This window comes from Salvelinus fontinalis, chromosome 6, assembly GCF_029448725.1.
Source record: "Salvelinus fontinalis isolate EN_2023a chromosome 6, ASM2944872v1, whole genome shotgun sequence".
NCBI classification, from domain to species: Eukaryota; Metazoa; Chordata; class Actinopteri; order Salmoniformes; family Salmonidae; genus Salvelinus; species Salvelinus fontinalis.
In genome coordinates, this window is record NC_074670.1 from 34,691,404 (window position 1) to 34,712,499 (window position 21,096).

Here is a 21,096-nt window from a genome sequence, read left to right on the forward strand (position 1 = left end):
GCATTTGCTTTCATTTTTGAGAAGTGTTTTCCCGCTGATTGATTGCATTTAGGAACATTTGTGCTTACAGCCTACTGCCATGTGTGCATTGCTGCACTTATAATGTGAAGAAATAGCCTAATAGTTTATCAACATTTTAAGCTACACGTTCTAATGTGTTGCATCAGCCTCATTGCTTTTAAAAGTTTTGTTTGATGTGAGGGGTTGTATTAATTTGTGATATATTGCATCCCACAACTGTCCCAGAGTAGCCTATGTTTGGAATATTTATTTATTGCAGAGAAAGACAAGTTGACCAATAGAATAGGTCAACTTTTGTAGTATGTGGTATAGTAGAGACCGTGCATTCGGAAATATGAAATATGACATTTACATACAGTTGAAGTCATTAAAACTCATCACCACCATACTACACCGTAGGGATGGTGCCAGGTTTCCTCCAGACGTGACGCTTGGTATTCAGGCCAAATAGTTCAATCTTGGGTTCATCAGACCAGAGTATCTTGTTTCTCATGGTCTGAGAGTCTTTTAGGTGCCTTTTACTGAGGAGTGGCTTCTGTCTGGCCACTCTACCATAAAGGTCTGATTGGTGGAGTGCTGCAGAGATGGTTGTCCTTCTGGAAGGTTCTCCCATCTCCACGAGGAACTCTTGAGCACCGTCAGAGTTACCATCGGGTTCTTGGTCACCCCCCTGACCAAGGCCCTTCTCCCCCAATTGCTCAGTTTGGCCGGGCGGCCAGCTCTAGGAAGAGTCTTGGTGGTTCCAAACTTCTTTCATTTAAGAATGATGGAGACCACTGTGTTTTTGGGGACTTTCGATGCTGCATACATTGTTTGGTACCCTTCCCCAGATCTGTGCCTCGATACAATCTCGTCTCGGAGCGCTATGGACATTTCCTTCGACCTCATGGCTTGGTTTTAGCTCTGACATACACTGTATATAGACAGATGTGTATCAAATCAGAACAACAGTTCAGTTAATTTTTGACAAGCATTAACTCTGTGATAAATTATTACTTTTACCAATTATTCTTAATACCAATGTCTAAACATATGTCAAAGAGAATAACACATACTATTTTTTCAAATTGGCTTATACTCTCCATCATACTGTCAACTTCATCGCAGAGCCACAGGAACAGGAAGTTAGACCTATAACCCAACGGGAAAAATCCTAACAATCCAGCAGACCTAATCGGGTGAGATTTGTATCAGAACAATCACAACAATACACTCCTTCACATATCACTCAACTTCAATCCAAAACCTCAGAGGACTGTTACCTCCCCCATTTTGACACGTAACTCCCCATGTGAGTAATGTGTATAAAAAAAAATAAAAAAACACTACTACTGGTCAAAATAAAATCATTTCAAATGACAAAATCGAATTAGAATCACTACCCTGAACTTCATAAAGAAAAATAATTGTATCATAGGAAAAAGGCAATCCCCTTTCCTTCACATTTGTCCAAATCACAAATATGGCTAAGAACTATAAATGTCATAATTGTCAATATTACAAATTACCTTAAAATCAATATCCAAATGGATTTCCAGTGAGGGTGATCAAACCACACTGGAAGGTCAGGACAGAGGTCAGAGGTCATACAAACCCTTCAAAGAAGTTGTTCTTACTATATTAGACAAATTAATGAAAAACAGTCAAACATTTCATACATGTCATATTCCAGGAAGTTTCCAGTACATTTCTTATCAAAATAATTCACATGTTTAATTATAACTCAGAAAAACTTCAGAAGATTCCGAAATAGAACACAAAAAAATCATAGTATTTTAAAAACACCAACAAATAGTCATAAGTGTGTTGTGTGTGGGTATTTGCAAACCTTAAGGTAAAAACAAACAAAAATGGCCAGGCCTTATTAAAAAAAAAAAAAAAAAAATTTTATTTTTTTGGGGGGGTGGATCAGCTTAATATTGCGGAAAGAATGTTGCTTCCAATGTAATTGTCTGCATCATTTCCAATCCCCCATATTTTTTGGGGTAAATATATATATCCATTCACGTATGCATACATATACACATATATACATACACATACCTACATAGACATACATACTTTTTTTAAAGAGTATACCTTTATTATTATTCCCCGCAAACCCTACCACCGATCCCCCAATTGGAGTAAACTGATAAACATTTCTGTTTTTACCTTCAATTTATACATCTTATACACATTTTACAGACACAGTCTACTTTATAATAGTTCTCTCTTGTTTGTTCTTAGTCCTTCCTCTATTTCTGTTGTCCATCCAGTTTGATTTCCACTTGTAACTGTGCTATTTCACAATAGCTCCGCACCTATACACATTTCACAGATCCCGTATGCCCTACATTGTTTATCTTGTCATTAGTCCCACCCTTCAGCTCCACTCAACCTTTCCCATCTATCTTCCAACATCATCCATTTCGGATTTTTATTTGCCATATATTTTTCAACAGTGCTGTGATGCTTCACAAAAGATTTGAATCTTCCTATTCTCATAGCTTCCAGGGATTGTAAATTAAAAATAAACATTTTTGCTAAAATAATTATTATATTATTGATTGATTGACTATGGCTTTTCAAATCCCCCAGTATTGCTATCTGTAGCGTTAGTTCTATGCAAATGTTGCGATTCTTCAACCATTCCTGGACCTTTGACCAAAAACGAGCTACATGCGGACAATACCAAAATAAATGGTCTAATGACTCTGCCTCCTCACAGCAGAATCTACAGAGCTGGGAAGATTGTATCCCCCATATATATAACATTCTAATAGTTGCAAGAATTTTGTACAATAATTTAAATTGAAAAATTTGAAGTTTTGAATCCGGCGTTGTTTTGCGTATCAATTCATAAACCATGTGCCGTGGAATGGGTACATCGAAAATCTCTTCCCAACTATTTTGCAATTTATATGGCACAGCTGTAAGTTTTTTGGTCCTTAAGTGAAATTGGTATATGTTTTTATTTATCACACTTTTCTTTAACCATTTATGTTCTTTAATATAAGGCCGACATACAAGTTCCTTACTTTTATCCCCTTCCACCTGCCTCTTCCATTTTTGTGGTAATGCTGCAATTAATTGGTTATAATGTTGGGTAGAGCAGACATTTCCATATGTCTGTGTTAGCTGCATGTGTGACATTACTCCACCAGTCCTATTTATGATATCATTCACAAAAATTATACCTTTTTTAAACATTTCTTCGATAAATACAGTTTTTTTTATCAATTACTATATTTGAATTTAACCACAAGATTTGTTGTACTATTTGTTCCGTCCTTTCAGGTGGATTAAACTGAAATTGCAACCAACTTTCTAAGGCTTGTTTAAAAAATAAAGATATTTTGGAGATTATTTCCTTGTCAAACAACCGAAAGTGAGCAGGTGTAATCTGAATAAAGGGAAAAAGGCCCTTCTTGAACATAGGATGAGACATTCGTACCAATCTACTAGAGAACCAGTTTGGATTTAAGTATAACTTTTGTATGACTGATGCCTTTAGTGAGAGGTCTAATGCTTTAATATTTAATAATTTCTGCCCTCCGAATTCATATTCGTTATATAAATAGGCCCTTTTAATTTTATCTGGCTTGCCGTTCCAAATAAAATTGAATATTTTTTGTTCATATAATTTAAAAAGCAGGTCACTAGGTGTAGGCAAAACCATAAGCAAATAGGTAAACTGTGATATGATTAAAGAGTTAATCAGGGTGATTTTCCCACAAATAGACAGGTATTGTCCTTTCCATGGTAGCAAGATCTTATCTATTTTTGCTAACTTTCTATAAAAATTGATTGGAGTGAGATCATTTCTTTCTTTTGGGATTTGTATACCGAGTATGTCCACATCACTGTCAGACCATTTAATTGGTAAACTACATGGCAATGTAAAATGTGTATTTTTTAGTGATCCAATACGTAATATGGTACATTTATCATAATTTGGTTTTAATCCAGAGAGAATAGCAAATGTATCTAGATCCTCTAAGAGGCCGTGGAGAGATTCTAGTTGTGGTTTTAAAAGAAAACATGAATCATCAGCGTACAATGACACCTTAGTTTTTAGGCCCTGGATTTCTAATCCCGTAATATTAATGTTTGATCTAATTTTAACAGCTAACATTTCGATGGCAATAATAAATAGATATGCCGATAGTGGACAACCTTGTTTTACTCCTCTAGATAGTTTAAAACTTTCTGAGATGTAGCCATTATTTACTATTTTACACCTAGGGTACTATACATAATTTTTACCCATTTTATAAGAGATTCCCAAAAATTGAAATATTCTAGGCATTTATATATAAACTCCAGTCGTACTTTATCAAAAGCCTTTTCAAAATCAGCTATGAAAACCAGGCCTGGTGTCCCCGATATTTCATAGTGTTCTATTGTTTCCAGTACTTGCCTTATATTATCTCCAATGTATCGTCCATGTAAAAAACCTGTCTGATTAGGATGAATAATATCTGACAAAAAAAAATTTATTCTATGCGCCAAGCATTTTGCTAGGATTTTTGCATCACAACACTGAAGTGTAAGAGGTCTCCAATTTTTTAAATGGACTGGATCTTTATATATACCACTTGGGTCCTGTTTCAGTAATAATGATATCACACCTTCTTGTTGCGTGTCTGATAATCTATCATTTATATTGGAGTGGTTAAAACAAGCTAATAATGGTCCTTTGAGTATATCAAAAAAATGTTTGTATACTTCCACTGGTATGCCATCCAGTCCTGGAGTTTTCCCATCCTTAAAGGCCCCAATTGCATCAAGTAGTTCCTCCTCTGTAATTAGGCCTTCACATGAGTCTTTCTGTACAGATGTTAATTTTACATTATTATTAGGGAAAAAATCCATACAATTAGTTTCAGTTAGTGGAGATGGAGGAGCCTGAAACGAAAATATATTCTTAAAGTACTTTACTTCCTCTTTCAAAATATCATTTGGTGAATCATGCGTGACTCCATCATTTGTAACAAGTTTTAATACGTTTTTTTTGGTAGCATTTCTATATTGAAGATTGAAAAAGAATTTGGTGCATTTTTCCCCATATTCCATCCAGTTCGCTTTATTTTTGTAATATATTACACTGGATCTTTCTTGAATAAGTTCCTCCATTTCTTTTTGTTTTTCCTCTAACTTATTCTGTGCCTCTATGGTACCGTTTTTATTGTTATCTAACTGTACTGTTAGTCCTTCAATTTCCTTTGTTAATATGGACTCTTTTGATCGAAATTGCTTTTGTTTTATAGATGCGTACTGAATTGCATGGCCTCTAAAGGCACACTTAAAAGTGTCCCATACAATATGGGGATCTGCTGTACCTATGTTATGTCTAAAAAAGTCAGTTATAAATTCTTCTGTCCTAGTTCTAAACAATTTATCATCTAGTAGGCTTTGATTAAATTTCCAATATCCTCGCCCACGTGGAAATTCTGTAAGAGTAATATATATGCCAATTATGTGATGGTCCGACCGCATTCTGTCCCCTATCAAACACTTTTTAACTTTTGGTGCCAGAGAGAATGATATAAGAAAGTAGTCAAGGCGACTAGCTTGATTAAGCCTCCGCCATGTATATCTCACTAGGTCAGGGTATTTAAGTCTCCATATATCCACTAATTCCAATATATCCATGACATTCCTGATTTCCTTAAGTGCCTGAGGGTGATAGTTTGTAGTGTGATTTCCTTTCCGGTCCATAGAGGTATTTAAAACCGTATTAAAATCTCCCACTATAATAATAGAGTCTAGTATTGCTTGTCGAGTTGATACATTCTTATATATATTGTCAAAGAAGCTTGGATCATCATTATTCGGACCGTATAGGTTAATAAGCCATATATGTTTATTGTCCAATAACATATTTAAAATAATCCATCTACCTTGAGGATCTGTTTGGACAAGTTGCACATTTGGATCAAAGTTATTATTAATTAAAACCATCACCCCTTTTGAATTTCTTTGCCCATGGGAGAAATATATTTTGCCCCCCCAGTTCTTTTTCCACAAAACTTCATCTAAAACTGTCGAATGGGTTTCCTGTAAACAGTAGATATTATAATCCTTCTCTTTTAGCCAGGTAAATACTGATCGTCTTTTCTTATTATCTGCTAAGCCATTACAATTGTAACTGGCTATACTTATTTCACCACTTACCATAATGAGACACACCTTTCAATTATTTTTATCAAAATATATGTTTGTAAACGTCCTATTAAAAAGTAACATAATGATTGAGTGTCTATGTAGTTGTATCATGACATTTGCATCTCCACTAAGCAAACCTCCAATTGGTCCCCACTATTCCACCCGCCAAAAGCCCCCATCTCGAGTTGGGTTGTCATCCCAGGCCTTATTTAATTTGGTAGTTTACAGCCTTAACCTCACTCTCGCTTTTCCCAAAACCACAGCCCCGGGAAACATTTTAAAGAGAGACAATAAAAATCCCTTTTTACCGGAAAAAAACAATATTTCGTTAGCATTCACTATACTACACTGATTTAGCAACACAAAAGTTTGAACTACAAACAAAACCTGATAATACTGATAAGTTCACTGTACTCCCTCAAATCATTAATTGTTTGTTTTAATCTACCCCAACATTTATGTACGCTTAATTTAGAATGTGCTATCCGTAGACACAGCAACATGCATCTCGCCACCGAGTCTAACAATTCACTCACATATTTTATTTATTTTATTTATTTTACCATTATTTTACCAGGTAAGTTGACTGAGAACACGTTCTCATTTGCAGCAACGACCTGGGGAATAGTTACAGGGGAGAGGAGGGGGATGAATGAGCCAATTGTAAACTGGGGATTATTAGGTGACCATGATGGTTTGAGGGCCAGATTGGGAATTAACCAGGACACCGGGGTTAACACCCCTACTCTTACGATAAGTGCCATAGGATCTTTAATGACCTCAGAGAGTCAGGACACCCGTTTAACGTCCCATCCGAAAGACGGCACCCTACACAGGGCAGTGTCCCCAATCACTGCCCTGGGGCATTGGGATATATATTTTTTTTTAGACCAGATGAAAGAGTGCCTCCTACTGGCCCTCCAACACCACTTCCAGCACATTATATGACTGGTCTCTTTTCCATAACCATATAAAATTATCCTAGTATCGTTACTAGACCAATGTCCAACAAGATAAGTAATAGCGGTTTCTCCTTAGATGTTCCTGTTACCCCTCTAAATGTAACACTTTTTTTTCTGTCACAAATGTAGTCAATTTCTCAGAGTAAGGAATCGATGATATTTGATCCCAGGCATTTAATAAAAAGTTGTTTGAGATGTGATCTCCTACGTTTCCCTTAACATACAAACCGTAGGGAACTTCCATCAATCACAGAAGGAAGAATCCTACTCAAAACTCATCAGATAATACAGTGTTTCATTAAGTGAAATCGACACCTAAAATAAAACAAACCCATAACCCCTTTCCAGTAATCTAATAATTTCAACCTGTTGCATTAATGTAGTAAACATATAAACCTGTTGTTTAACAAATCTAGAACCTTTAAAAAGTTGGTGCTGTCTCATCAGCGTAATAGTCAAAACTAACCTGTAATCCACTTTAATGACTGGACACTTCCACGTAATGGAAACAGATTATAATGTTAGAATACATAAGCTTCTGCTCAAATTCACTGGTATTACCTAAACTATAAAACCCAGCAATAGTAATCAGAAATTATCACAGAACGTTTCCATTCAACTATTCAGAGCTCTACTGCAAATGTTCCACTGAATCCCTTACAGCCCGATATAGCCCAGCGAGCACGACTAACTAACTTCTATTCTTACCAGTAGGAAAAACTATATATAATCCATTCTCAATCAACGTTCTGCGCTTACCTCTGTCGGCAGGTTAAAAACAAACTTGACAATTATCTTTTCTCTTTCGGCTCACTACTTATGAAATGTCCAAGACTAAAAGTAACAACGTGCCAAATTTATAAAATCAGTCAATCCATAGGAAGAAGAAAACATTTGTGGGCACAGCTCTATCGCAATTACCTATCCGCTATTATTAGAATTCATTAGATTTAGTTAACTGTGTCACGTTGGTATAATGGGATCGGGAGACAGGCGCAGGAATGCTTAGGTTTTTTTTATTGACCCAAATTACAGCGTGCAATGTAAAGGCACGTGGACAAAGACAAAACAAACACGTATACAAAACACAGGGTTGAGACCCCCCAAAAAAGAGCGAGGAGTACCTCGAATAAATACATAAGCGAACAATGATACCACACTGGACGAGACCCGTAATCATCTGCGCAATCGATCAAGACCCGACGGTTGTGGTGGCATCAGACGGGCCAGTTGCAGCTGCTGAAGTTGCGTCGTCGGACGGACCTGTTGTGGCGACGTCGGATGGCCCAGTTGCAGCTGCTGAAGTTGCGTCGTCGGACGGACCAGTTGTGGCGACGTCGGACGGCCCAGTTGCAGCATCATGGGACGGGCCAATCCCGCCGTCTTCTTTAAGGACACTCTTATCAACTCAACTCAGTCCTGCTAGTTACCCCAGCTGTGGCCCTCTTAAGGAAGACCTAACTCTGAGTATACCCTCAACAGGCGCATTTGTTATTTTTTATATTGTATTTCTTCTTATCTTTTCATCACTTAAATGTTCAGTTAGTCTAATATGTACTATTCATTCTGTGCACTTTCAAGTTCAATTATTGAAAGAAACCCAATCCAATTCTGTTCAAAATGATGTATTCATTCAGCTGACGCTCCCAGCCAGGTGGGGATCTGATCTGCTCCAAATAGTGGAGAGTGGCTTTCCCCTGGTTGCATCTAATGCAACTCCCTGTGCACGGTTAACCTGAGTTTCACTGGGAACAATCAGAAAGATTGTTTATCATCCCATCCTCATCACCAAAATTGTACTACAATTATTGTAATCAAAAGGAGAGACTTTTAGATTTCTTCAAAACAATCAAACTTTATTATTTAATTACTGCAGTAATGGAGCTGGTCGGTAATCACCCCTGGAGGTGATCACTGAGAACTCAACGAGCTGGTTTGAGCCACAGCATTTTATAGCAAAGTCCATCCTCCTTCAGTCTACATGACACACAACAGATGCATGGACTGGGTCACAAGGTTAAGATTTGTATGAAAGATACTTAGAATTCACAGCAGACAGTTTCTGCTGTAAAAACAGTTTATTGTGTAGAGACCAGTGTCTGGCCCCTCTATACTGCAGCCATCTCCGCCTGGTACCCCAGTACAGAAACATTAACTCATGCTCTGGAATGCGGTATTCCCAAAGACATCGTAAATCTCCTGTCAGTGTTATCTCCCAGAGGCATGTCCTCTGCAACAGGGGACACACCCTTTTCACGCCAATTCAATAAAAAGTGACTTTCGTCGCAGGTTAGGACAGCATCCGGCATAACCCGAAGATGCGTGTTGGCTTCAAGGAAGCGGAACATGTCATGTGACAGGCAAGGGAGAAAGAAGGTGGAGAGCACACTTGTTTGAAATTTAAAAGTGTTGCGGTAGCTTTAGATAAATATTAACATCAAGACGAAGCAGCTGCGTTATAAGTGGGATGTACTGTTAAGCGTTACATCCCGACGGGTTCGTGCTGATTGTACGGAGATTGTGACAGCCAGTTAAATGGGGTCCCTTGAGAAAGCAAGAACAAGATATACAGTGGGGAGAACAAGTATTTGATACAATGCCGATTTTGCAGGTTTTCCTACTTACAAAGCATGTAGAGGTCTGTCATTTTTTATCATAGGTACACTTCAACTGTGAGAGACAGAAGCTAAAACAAAAATCCAGAAAATCACATTGTATGATTTTTAAGTAATTAATTAGCATTTTATTGCATGACATAAGTATTTGATACATCAGAAAAGCAGAACTTAATATTTGGTACAGAAACCTTTGTTTGCAATTACAGAGATCATATGTTTCCTGTAGTTCTTGACCAGATTTACACACACTGCAGCAGGGATTTTGGCCCACTCCTCCATACAGACCTTCAGGTTTCAGGTTCCAGACCTGAACCAATTTTCTATTGGTTCAGGTCTGGAGACTGGCTTGGCCACTCCAGGACCTTGAGATGCTTCTTACGGAGCCACTCCTTAGTTTCCCTGGCTGTGTGTTTCGGGTCGTTGTCATGCTGGAAGACCCAGCCACGACCCATCTTCAATCCTCTTACTGAGGGAAGGAGGTTGTTGGCCAAGATCTCGCGATACATGGCCCCACCCATCCTCCCATCAATACGGTGCAGTTGTCCTGTCCCCTTTGCAGAAAAGCATCCCCAAAGAATGATGTTTCCACCTCCATGCTTCACGGTTGGAATGGTGTTCTTGGGGTTGTACTCATCCTTCTTCTTCCTCCAAACACGGCGAGTGGAGTTTAGACCAAAAAGCTCTATTTTTGTCTCATCAGACCACATGACCTTCTCCCATTCCTCCTCTGGATCATCCAGATGGTCATTGGCAAACTTCAGACGGGCCTGGACATGCGCTGGCTTGAGCAGGGGGACCCTGCGTGCGCTGCAGGATTTTAATCCATGACGGCGTAGTGTGTTACTAATGGTTTTCTTTGAGACTGGTCCCAGCTCTCTTCAGGTCATTGACCAGGTCCTGCCGTGCAGTTCTGGGCTGATCCATCACCTTCCTCATGATCATTGATGCCCCACGAGGTGAGATCTTGCATGGAGCCCCAGACCGAGGGTGATTGACCGTCATCTTGAACTTCTTCCATTTTCTAATAATTGCACCAACAGTTGTTGCCTTCTCACCAAGCTGCTTGCCTATTGTCCTGTAGCCCATCCCAGCCTTGTGCAGGTCTACAATTTTATCCCTGATGTCCTTACACAGCTCTCTGGTCTTGGCCATTGTGGAGAGGTTGGAGTCTGCTTGATTGAGTGTGTGGACAGGTGTCTTTTATACAGGTAACGAGTTCAAACAGGTTCAGTTAATACAGGTAATGAGTGGAGAACAGGAGGGCTTCTTAAAGAAAAACTACCTGGTCTGTGAGAGCCGGAATTCTTACTAGTTGCTAGGTGATCAAATACTTATGTCATACAATAAAATGCAAATTAATTGCTTAAAAATCATACAATGTGATTTTCTGGATTTTTGTTTTAGATTCCGTCTCTCACAGTAGAAGTGTACCTATGATAAAAAATGACAGACCTCTACATGCTTTGTAAGTAGGAAAACCTGCAAAATCGGCAGTGTATCAAATACTTGTTCTCCCCACTGTATGTCAGGAGAATTGCAGCATTATCATAAGGATAATACTTGAAATACAGAGGAGGAATGGAGGGAAAAAGAGAGGCAGGTGAGGTCTAAGAGAGAGGGAGGAAGATGGTGAGCTTGAGTCAGTGAAAAATGGCTGGGAAAAGAGAGATGGTTTGCTACAGAAGAATGGTAGAAAATGTAAGCAGAGTGAGCTGAAGACAGGAGGAGAAATGGAAGTGAATGAGAGCGAAGTATCGGAGGTAGTAGGTGTGGTGAAGTTCTTGGTGCCCTTGAGGCTTGCACTGAGGGTGAGGATAAAGATGAGTCTGTGACAGTAGGAGTGACGTTTTTGGAGGAAGTGGACCCTTGCCTTTTGGCTGATCCATTTGTGGTTTCAGGGTGGGTGAAAACAGAATTGGGTACTGTGGAATTGGTGAGGGTAACCAGAAGTGGTCTTGTGATAATTGTTTGTGTTTCTGCTGGTCAGAGGGAGAAGGCGCTCTGTGTTAAACGAATGGGGGCAAGAAAAGTGAATTGTTTTGCTCTCAATTAAAGGGTGCCATTGAGAGGAGTGGTTACTGGGGTAGCTGTAAACGTGATAGTTGACCAATTAAAGGGAAATATTTCCCCCTCATTTTTCCTAACCCTAAACTAAAACTCAGTATCCTAACCTGTTGCATAAGTTATCCTATCCTGCTTAGGGTGACCACATTTAAAATAGGTTTGATTTTGTGGAAATCCCCCCACCCGAAACACACAGACAATGAAAGCTCTTACGATTTTCGAAACTGACAGAACACTGAGCCAATCACAGCGCAACGAGAGAAGACTACCAACGCCTACGCTCTGTATATTCCGCTGGCTGCCCCTCCACCACAGAAAGCACTGAGCTAGGCTGAAACACCTGCATTTTGGAGCTGCCTTACTCAAGAAAGCCAGAATGACGGGTCGCCACTATTAATGCCCATGATTTTGGAATCAGATGTCATGCGAGCAGGTGTCCACATACTCATGTAGTGTATCTCTGGGTAAGCTAGTGCGTCTAGCAATCTCGCATGTTCATTGGTTTAGCTACCAAATCTAATCAGAGAATCTCATTGGACAATGGATTTAGCGGCATTTCTGTAGGGCGCATGCGTTCTATACTGTCAACTTTCCAGCGCGCGGAATTGTATAAGAAGAGGAAGAGGAATAGTTGTGAATAGTTTTTACACGTTTTATTGTCTTGCCACCTGTTTAAACATTATTTTATCATATAACGTAAGGTAACGGCACCATGTGGAACCAAGGTGAGTTTGTCTTTGTAGCAATGGTTTAACGTTATATGGCTGTCAAGAATAGCTCAAAAGTTGACTAGTTGTTGTAAATAACGTTAGCTTGCTATTGTAACCAGCGCTCTTGAGGCCTGTTTTGTTGTGCAAAGTTTGGGCGCCTAGATAGCTAGTAGCTGACTTGACCGTATTTCTTCTGTAAACTAAAAGGCACCGAGCTTTTTGTCGTACAGTAACAGGAAACAACAGTAGCAAACGTTAGTTAGGTAACTCTAACTAACCTTAGCTACTGTAGTTAACTTGTTCCAAAAGTGCTTTTGTCAGCTAGATATTTGGCTCACTAGTGTGTAGCGTCTCCACCAATCAGTGTGTCTCCACCAATGAGCTACCTAACGTTAGTTAGTAATGCCAGCTTGTTTCCATGGTTTCAGTCAGAGAGTGGATTATTGCTGCAGTTGTCTCATTGTCACAACCGTCGGTGATTGGCCTAGTTAAGTATATATATATTTTAAAGACTGTCAATTCACGTAGGTGGATCATACGGTGAATCAAACATGGGTGGTGGATACACTCAGTCCCCGGGAGGATTCGCATCACCTGCTGCCTCCCAGGGAGGAGAGAAGAAAGGGGTCTGTATTTGTCACTCACCAACTCCGTATATTACAAAGTCAGCGAACAGCTAGTGGAAAAGGCCTGTCATCGTAATATTAGTAGCAAAACGCACTATTGTGTCAGCCATTGTTTAATTTTTTTTGTATTGTAGGTTAAAGTTGGCTCAATATGAATTACTCAGGCTTACTGTGTATGTTTACAGAGACAACGTGCCCAACATATTATCCCCTGCACAGTGTCCCAGCTCATGTCTGCTGCCCAAACAGAGGATGTCTTCAGAGTAGGAGAGATAGAGGTTGCCCAGGTAACCCAAATTATGTCTTAAATATGAGGATGGTGGCCATTTTGTTGGGGTTTGTGGTGTGTTGCGATACCGTGACTCATAGACTGATTAGGATTTTAATCTTCCATGTACAAATGAAATGTGTGAGGTGTGCCTTGGTATCCTATGACAGTATTCTCTTTTTGTGTGCTAGGTTACCATTGTGGGCATCATCAGAACCACTGACAAATCCATGACCAACATCCAGTACAAAGTCGATGACATGACAGGGGCCCCTATGGACGTGAAGCAGTGGGTAGATACGGAGGTGAGTCTCATCGTGGCTGCTAAGTACTAGGATCAGGAAGGATATACAGTACAGTCAACACTTGTGGTATAATTTCCAAATGATGTTCAATTAACATATATTTTGTGACATCAGGCTACACTCAAATGAGAGTTCAACTGCTAACTCTACTCACCTATGGTTCTGTCCTGCTGTCTCTCCTCACTCATAGGATTCCAGTGTGGACAGCACTGTCATCCCCCCAGGCACTTACGTCAAGGTCTCTGGCAATTTGCGCTCCTTCCAGGTGAGGTCATCATCCCCACACAACTACATATCACAGCCCTGACCACATCATTCTACACATGTTTTTTTAAAATGTTTTCAAACAATGGAGAGCCATGTGTAACCTGCAAATGTTTATTTTGCAGTTGAAGTCGGAAGTTTACATACACTTAGGTTGGAGTCATTAAAACTTGTTTTTTAAACACTCCACAAATTTCTTCTTAACAAACTATAGTTTTGGCAAGTCGGTTAGGACATCTACTTTGTGCATGACACAAGTAATTTTTCCAACAAGTGTTTAGACAGATTATTTCACTTATAATTCACTGTATCACAATTCCAGTGGGTTAGAAGTTTACATACACTAAGTTGACTGTGCTTTAAACAGCTTGGAAAATTCCAGAAAATGATGTCATGAATTCAGAAACTTCTGATAGGCTAATTGACATAATTTGAGTAAAGAGGCACAGAGTTTGAAGGTAGGCCTTGAAATACATCCACAGGTACGAGGTGTACTTGACATCATGGTCTTTGCTTGACATCATGGGAAAATCAAAATGAATCAGCCAAGACCTCAGAAAACAAATTGTAGACCTCCACAAGTTTGGTTCATCCTTGGGAGCAATTTCCAAACGCCTGAAGGTACCACGTTCATCTGTTCAAACAATAGTACGTGAGTAGAAACACCATGGGACCACGCAGCCGTCATACCGCTCAGGAAGGAGACGCGTTCTGTCTCCTAGAGATTAATGTACTTTGGTGCTAAAAGTGCATATCAATCTCAGAACAACAGCAAAGGACCGTATGAAGATTCTGGAGGAAAAGGGTACAGAAGTATCTATATCCACAGCAAAACAAGTCCTATATCGACAAACTGATAAGCCGCTCAGCAAGGAAGAAGCCACTGCTCCAAAACTGGCATTAAAAAATCAAGACTACGGTTTGCAACTGCACATGGGGAGAAAGATCGTACTTTTTGGAGAAATGTCCTCTGGTCTGATGAAACAAAAATAGAACTGTTTGGCCATAATGACCATTGTTATGTTTGGAGGAAAAGGGGTGAGGCTTGCAAGCCGAAGAACACCATCCAAACTGTGAAGCATGGGGGTAGCAGCATCATGTTGTGGGGGTGCTTTGCTGCAGGAGGGACTGGTGCACTTCACAAAATAGAATGCATCATGAGGGAGGAAAATTGTGTGGATATATTGAAGCAACATCTCAAGACATCAGTCAGGAAGTTCAAGCTTGGTCGCAAATGGATCTTCCAAATGGACAATGGCCCCAAGCAAACTTCCAAAGTTGTGGCAAAATGGCTTAAGGACAACAAAGTCAAGGTATTGGAGTGGCCATCACAAAGCCCTGACCTCAATCCTATAGAAAATTTGTGGGTAGAACTGAAAGTGTTTGCAAGCAAGGAGGCCTGCAAACCTGACTCAGTTACACCAGCTGTGTCAGGAGGAATGGGCCAAAATTCACCCAACTTAAGCTTGTGGAAGGCTCATTTTTACTAGGATTAAATGTCAGGAATTGTGAAACTGTGTTTTTAAAAGTGTTTGGCTAAGCTATATGTATACTTCTGACTTCAACTGTATATGCGTCTAGGGCAGGGAGTTTCCTCTGGCATTTTGATTCACAAATGTTAACTACACCATGCCAGTGGCGGTCGGTGCTGTTTAACATTAGGGAGAACAATTCATTTTTTTATGAGCATGGCCTTATTTCTATTACAGAATATTGGATGACTGTCATTCGTACTCTATTCACCCAACTCAATGTACACTGCTCAAAAAAATAAAGGGAACACTTAAACAACACAATGTAACTCCAAGTCAATCACACTTCTGTGAAAATCAAACTGTCCACTTAGGAAGCAACACTGATTGACAATACATTTCACATGCTGTTGTGCAAATGGAATAGACAAAAGGTGGAAATTATAGGCAATTAGCAAGACACCCCCAAAAAAGCAGTGATTCTGCAGGTGGTGATCACAGACCACTTCTCAGCTTCCTGGCTGATGTTTTGGTCACTTTTGAATGCTGGCGGTGCTCTCACTGTAGTGGTAGCATGAGACGGAGTCTACAACCCACACAAGTGGCTCAGGTAGTGCAGTTCATCCAGGATGGCACATCAATGCGAGCTGTGGCAAAAAGGTTTGCTGTGTCTGTCAGCGTAGTGTCCAGAGCATGGAGGCGCTACCAGGAGACAGGTTAGTACATCAGGAGACGTGGAGGAGGCCGTAGGAGGGCAACAACCCAGCAGCAGGACCGCTACCTCCGCCTTTGTGCAAGGAGGTGCACTGCCAGCGCCCTGCAAAATGACCAGCAAACCTTTTTGCCACAGCTCGCATTGATGTGCCATCCTGGATGAACTGCACTACCTGAGCCACTTGTGTGGGTTGTAGACTCCGTCTCATGCTACCACTAGAGTGAGAGCACCGCCAGCATTCAAAAGTGACCAAAACATCAGCCAGGAAGCATAGGAACTGAGAAGTGGTCTGTGGTCACCACCTGCAGAATCACTGCTTTTTTGGGGGTGTCTTTCTAATTGCCTATAATTTCCACCTTTTTTCTATTCCATTTGCACAACAGCATGTGAAATTTATTGTCAATCAGTGTTGCTTCCTAAGTGGACAGTTTGATTTCACAGAAGTGTGATTGACTTGGAGTTACATTGTGTTGTTTAAGTGTTCCCTTTATTTTTTTGAGCAGAGTATCATCGATAGGTTTAGGCTATTACATGATACACAAATTTGCCATATGCCTATCATGAGATTGCTACAACCTAGCCTACAATTGAATGTTTATAGCCTAGGTACACAGGTCGAGAGACAAATTGGAGTAATCAAGGTGAGAACGTGACACTTTAAATACTGCCTTGCACACTCTTGCCTGCATCTACCTGATCTGATGTGTAATCATTTGTCCAAACAGTTAAAGAACGTTCCGTTTTGCAACTTAAACAAGCGTTTCTATTGGACAAATTTGGGTAGGTCCATTTCCGTTTAGTTCCGTTTGCTTCCGTTTTAGAAACGTTTTGCAACAGAATTGGCGAAGTGAATACACCGTTTATCAGTAGCACACACGGTTCACTTTCATAGCAGCCACATACAGCATCATCACTTTGATGACCATGTGCAAAAATCTCCCCAAGCCAAACCAAAACTGCTAAAATGCCTACATCGTTGTCACCATATTAGCTAACGTCATAGTCAACAAAGTAGAACTAGTAAACCCACAATCAATCCCTGTGGACAATCACGCAGAACAGTGTTCAGCAGTTACACCGGCGGGCCCCTGTGGCAATAAATTTATAAAACAGAAAGCTCCCCTTGACTTGGAAGAGTTGCAGTGTTGAATAGCCTTAGCCAACATAAATTGCATTCCTCTGTCAGGTTTTTGTGTAGGCTAAATCTGCTGCATTAGCTAAGTATGTGAAAGCTAAACCAATAATTTAAAAATACACTGTGTACAAAACATTATGAACACCTGCTCTTTCCACGACATAGACTTACTATGATCCCATATTGATGTCACTTGTTAAATCCACTTCGATCAGTGTAGATGAAGGGTAGGCGATAGGTTAAATAAGTATTTTTGAGACAGTTGACATATGGATTGTGTATGTGTGCCATTCAAAGGGTGAATGTGCAAGACAAAATATTTAAGTACCTTTGGACGGTGTATGGTAGTAGGTGCCAGAAGCACTGGTTTGTGTCAAGAACTGAATTGAGGCTGTTCTGAAAGCAAAAGTGGCGGTGCAACTCAATATTAGGAAGGTGTTCTTAATGTTTTGTACACTAATTGTATAGCTAGCTCTCTCTCTGCTGCTGCTTAATTTAAGAATTTAATTTGTTCAAACTGATCAACTATTTTCTTTCCTGATCTTTGAGTCAACTATTCACCACAATTTATGCACTGCAGTGCTAGCTAGCTGTAGCATATGGTTTCAGTACTAGATTCATTCTCTGCTCCTTTGATTGGACAGCATGTCCGTTTATGCTGATAGGTTGGAGGATGTCCTCCGGAAGTCTTCATAATTACTTTCTAAGTCTATGGAAGGGTGTGAGAACCATGACCCTCCTAGGTTTTGTATTGATGTCAATGTACCCAGAGGATGGAAAATAGCTTTCATCTGGCTACACCATGGTGCTACCCTAGAGGGTGATGTTGAGTGTACTATAGCCCTTCATTGCAAAACAGTGTGGTTTTTTTATCGATTATTTGTTGACATTAATATATTTAGTATAGTTTTATCTAAAATGTTTCACTTTATTTATTTTTATGCAATTCACTGAGTGGGATGGTCCACCCTTCTCTGAGGAGCCTCCACCGACCTGTGCAAATGCATTCATGTTAACTGAAAGTGTGTGTTGCACATTCAGTCCTGTGTGTCTCTCTGTGTCTGATGCACTGACTGTGGGTGTTTGTGTAACTTCCTGTCTTCAATAGAACCACAGGTCCGTGGTAGCGTTCAGCGTCCGGCCCCTAGAGGACATGAACGAGATCACCTCTCACATGCTGGAGGTGGTGCAGGCACATGTGCTGCTCAGCAAACCACAGACTATTATGGTGAGAACCTCCTTCACACATGACAAAGAGCACCAGGGCCTAAAATGAACACTCGCCTCCTGCGGGTAGATTTTGGCATTGGTGGGTAAGATGCCTTTTTCACCAGCCATGTTGGCGGGTGGTCAGGGCTTCACACTTTGAGCGTTTCACTCGCATTTGTTAATAAGAAGTCAAGTAATCACATTTATATTAAAATAAATGCCGCAGTAGCTGTTTTTTATAGTATTTCTACCGTTTTGTTTCATTGTTGGTAAATTTATCGCACAAAGTCAAAACTACGTATCCTATAGCCTATCCCACCTCGAGCGGCCACACTGCCTGTCTAGGGGCTGTGCGTCCATGAAGAGCTGCGTGAAAGATAATGTTTTAGAAGCACTGCACAGGCATAAAGTTAGTCTAATTTACTGGAATCGGAAGTCTACTGATACTTTGTCATTGTGTTTCTTGCCAATTTACATTTTGTTCGCAAGCTAGGTTTTTTTGAGTTTGAGTTTCAACTGCTAGGGAAGAGAAGACAATGCAGCCATTAGTCAGACTCTGAATCTCAGACGGGTTACCACGGTAACCTCCTGCCCTTAACGGGGCATGTGAACATCTGTGATTATTTTGGTTAACACTGGTCACAAAAATGTATACGAAATTAAACAATATACCACATTACTTCTTACTAGTAATACATTATTGTTTTAGAAACATTACAAAGCATGCTCATCTGTTTTTTGTTTTGTTGATGTAATTTTAGGGTTGAAGAAATATTTTGTCTGGTAAAAAATGTAGTGCCTGGTGGACCAAAAAGTAAATTTTTGGCCCTGAAGAGCACCACTATGCCTGCATTTTGTACTCTTTTCCAACTGTATAACAGTAGTCACAGAGCTGATGAGTTGGCCTTGGCCCATCTGCCACATATTTAAATAGAGATGCATGAATCATTAAACTTAGCTTTGAATAAGGCCATTCAACTTCAGTAATGCCACAATCAGCTGCTTGTGCTTTTTATTAATAAAGTTTGGTTTTGAATCTCTTCCTGCTTGGCACCACTCACACACAGTTCTGGTTCCCTTTTTAGTTGGGCGGAGGAGGGGGAATGAACACTAGCATGGTGCCCTTGTCGCGGCCGGGAATGGGTGGCAACATGGGAGGTGGATACTCGGGTGCCAACGACATGTCCGCTAACGGCCTGAGCCCAAGCCAGAACCAGGTGAGTCTGCAATGGACTAAAGAAAAGCGATGGGAACATTAAATAGTTGGTAGAAACGCACCGACCATATGAATTGGAAAGTAAACCCACACACCTTACCTGTTACCAGGTGAAAGGAGAAAAAAGTGTATTTTATTTAAAAAATCCAGCACATTGGTGGTCTAATGATTACAAAATTAATTGGGCCTCATCAGTTTTTATAAAAAATGCCTTACCAAACTTGCCATCTGTAGGACTGGCATAACAATTGGGAAGTCTTCAAGAGTTGTTCTACATGTGATTGGCACAATATTCTATATGAATGGTTTTTATGTTATGGTCTTGTCCTCTCATAAGGTGCTGAGCTTGATAAGGAGCTGTGCAGACGCACAGGGTATCAGCACACAGGACTTGAAGCAGAGATTGAGCGGCATGAGCTTGGCTGTCATCAAGTAAGACATTCCCTTCCCTCCGTCCTCAAATCTGATTCTGATTGATATGCTTGAATGTGTCCTGTTGGACCACAATAGTGGTCGTGTTCTGCAGGGCACAACGTTGGCCGGCGTTCAGATAAAAATATTTTATAGAACAAACATGTATTTCTGGGATGTAGAATAAGTAATATCGTCTCTATTCATTGCATTTCTATCTGCAACGTTCAACATTTGCCTACTGAACGTGGCCCAGTGCACTCTCATGTGCAAGGCATAAAAGTAGACTGGTGCCAATGCAGCATGCTTAATTATGCAGTCTTACTGTCCTTTGTCTAATCATAGGCATGCAGTGGAGTTCCTCAGCAACGAAGGACACATCTTCTCCACCATCGACGAAGATCACTTCAAGTCTACGGACAATGACGACTAAAGCATCTCTCCATTCCCTGTTAGCACTAAGAACATGATCATAGTCTTGGGTTCATTCTCAACACACTGTGCGCTATGAGCGGACGATTGTATTTAAGAATAACACCCAACCCCCTCTTAGAATTTTAAGATCTCAACACTGAAAATAGAACCTGTAGTCATTCATCGAAGCATGATTCATACTGAGGAACATCATGGGAAGTGTATATAATCCTGAGGGTTTCTGTGAAATTAGGCCTTGGTTTGACTGACGTGGTGGCCAGTGTTCACATATCCTGTTTCAACTTCCGTTAATTATATTACAGTAAGAGTGGGTGCATCACAGGCCAATGATTTGTCTCACAGTGAATGCAATCTGTGTGACTACCAGTTCCTGAATCATTGGTCTTGGTAGTTGTCGTTTAAAAATGGTGGACAGAATGCAAAATTTTGCCATTCCTATTCAGATTGTCTTATGTCTCTGTTTTGTTTTTGTCTCTAGTAAATGTATATTTTCAGAAAAATGTGTAATTTGTTCT

The 21,096-nt window shown here is 40.2% G+C and overlaps 1 protein-coding gene across 2 annotated transcripts; it reads left to right on the forward strand.

Moving 5' to 3' along the window:
• Positions 1–12,084: 12,084 nt before the first annotated feature.
• Positions 12,085–21,088, forward strand: LOC129857735 (replication protein A 32 kDa subunit-like). Of its 2 annotated transcripts, none has more exons than XM_055926253.1 (9): positions 12,085–12,279; positions 13,054–13,151; positions 13,337–13,438; positions 13,611–13,724; positions 13,915–13,989; positions 18,419–18,538; positions 19,605–19,736; positions 20,073–20,167; positions 20,492–21,088. In XM_055926253.1, exons 1-9 carry the CDS (start codon positions 12,234–12,236, stop codon positions 20,577–20,579), a joined length of 870 nt encoding a protein of 289 aa, XP_055782228.1. In that variant the 5' UTR covers positions 12,085–12,233; the 3' UTR covers positions 20,580–21,088. The 2 variants fall into 2 exon arrangements, with proteins under 2 accessions (XP_055782228.1, XP_055782229.1); XM_055926254.1 differs by lacking the exon at positions 12,085–12,279 and adding an exon at positions 12,303–12,540.
• The last annotated feature ends 8 nt before the right edge of the window (positions 21,089–21,096 follow it).

What these genes read in the sequence shown, in the direction of transcription:
- LOC129857735 (XM_055926253.1), top strand. Translation starts at nt 12,234, where the DNA reads ATGTCATGCGAGCAGGTGTCCACATACTCATGTAGTGTATCTCTGG. An exon ending in GCAATTTGCGCTCCTTCCAG is followed by an intron (nt 13,990 to 18,418) that starts GTGAGGTCATCA and finishes TGTCTTCAATAG; the next exon opens with AACCACAGGTCCGTGGTAGC. An exon ending in TGAGCCCAAGCCAGAACCAG is followed by an intron (nt 19,737 to 20,072) that starts GTGAGTCTGCAA and finishes TCCTCTCATAAG; the next exon opens with GTGCTGAGCTTGATAAGGAG.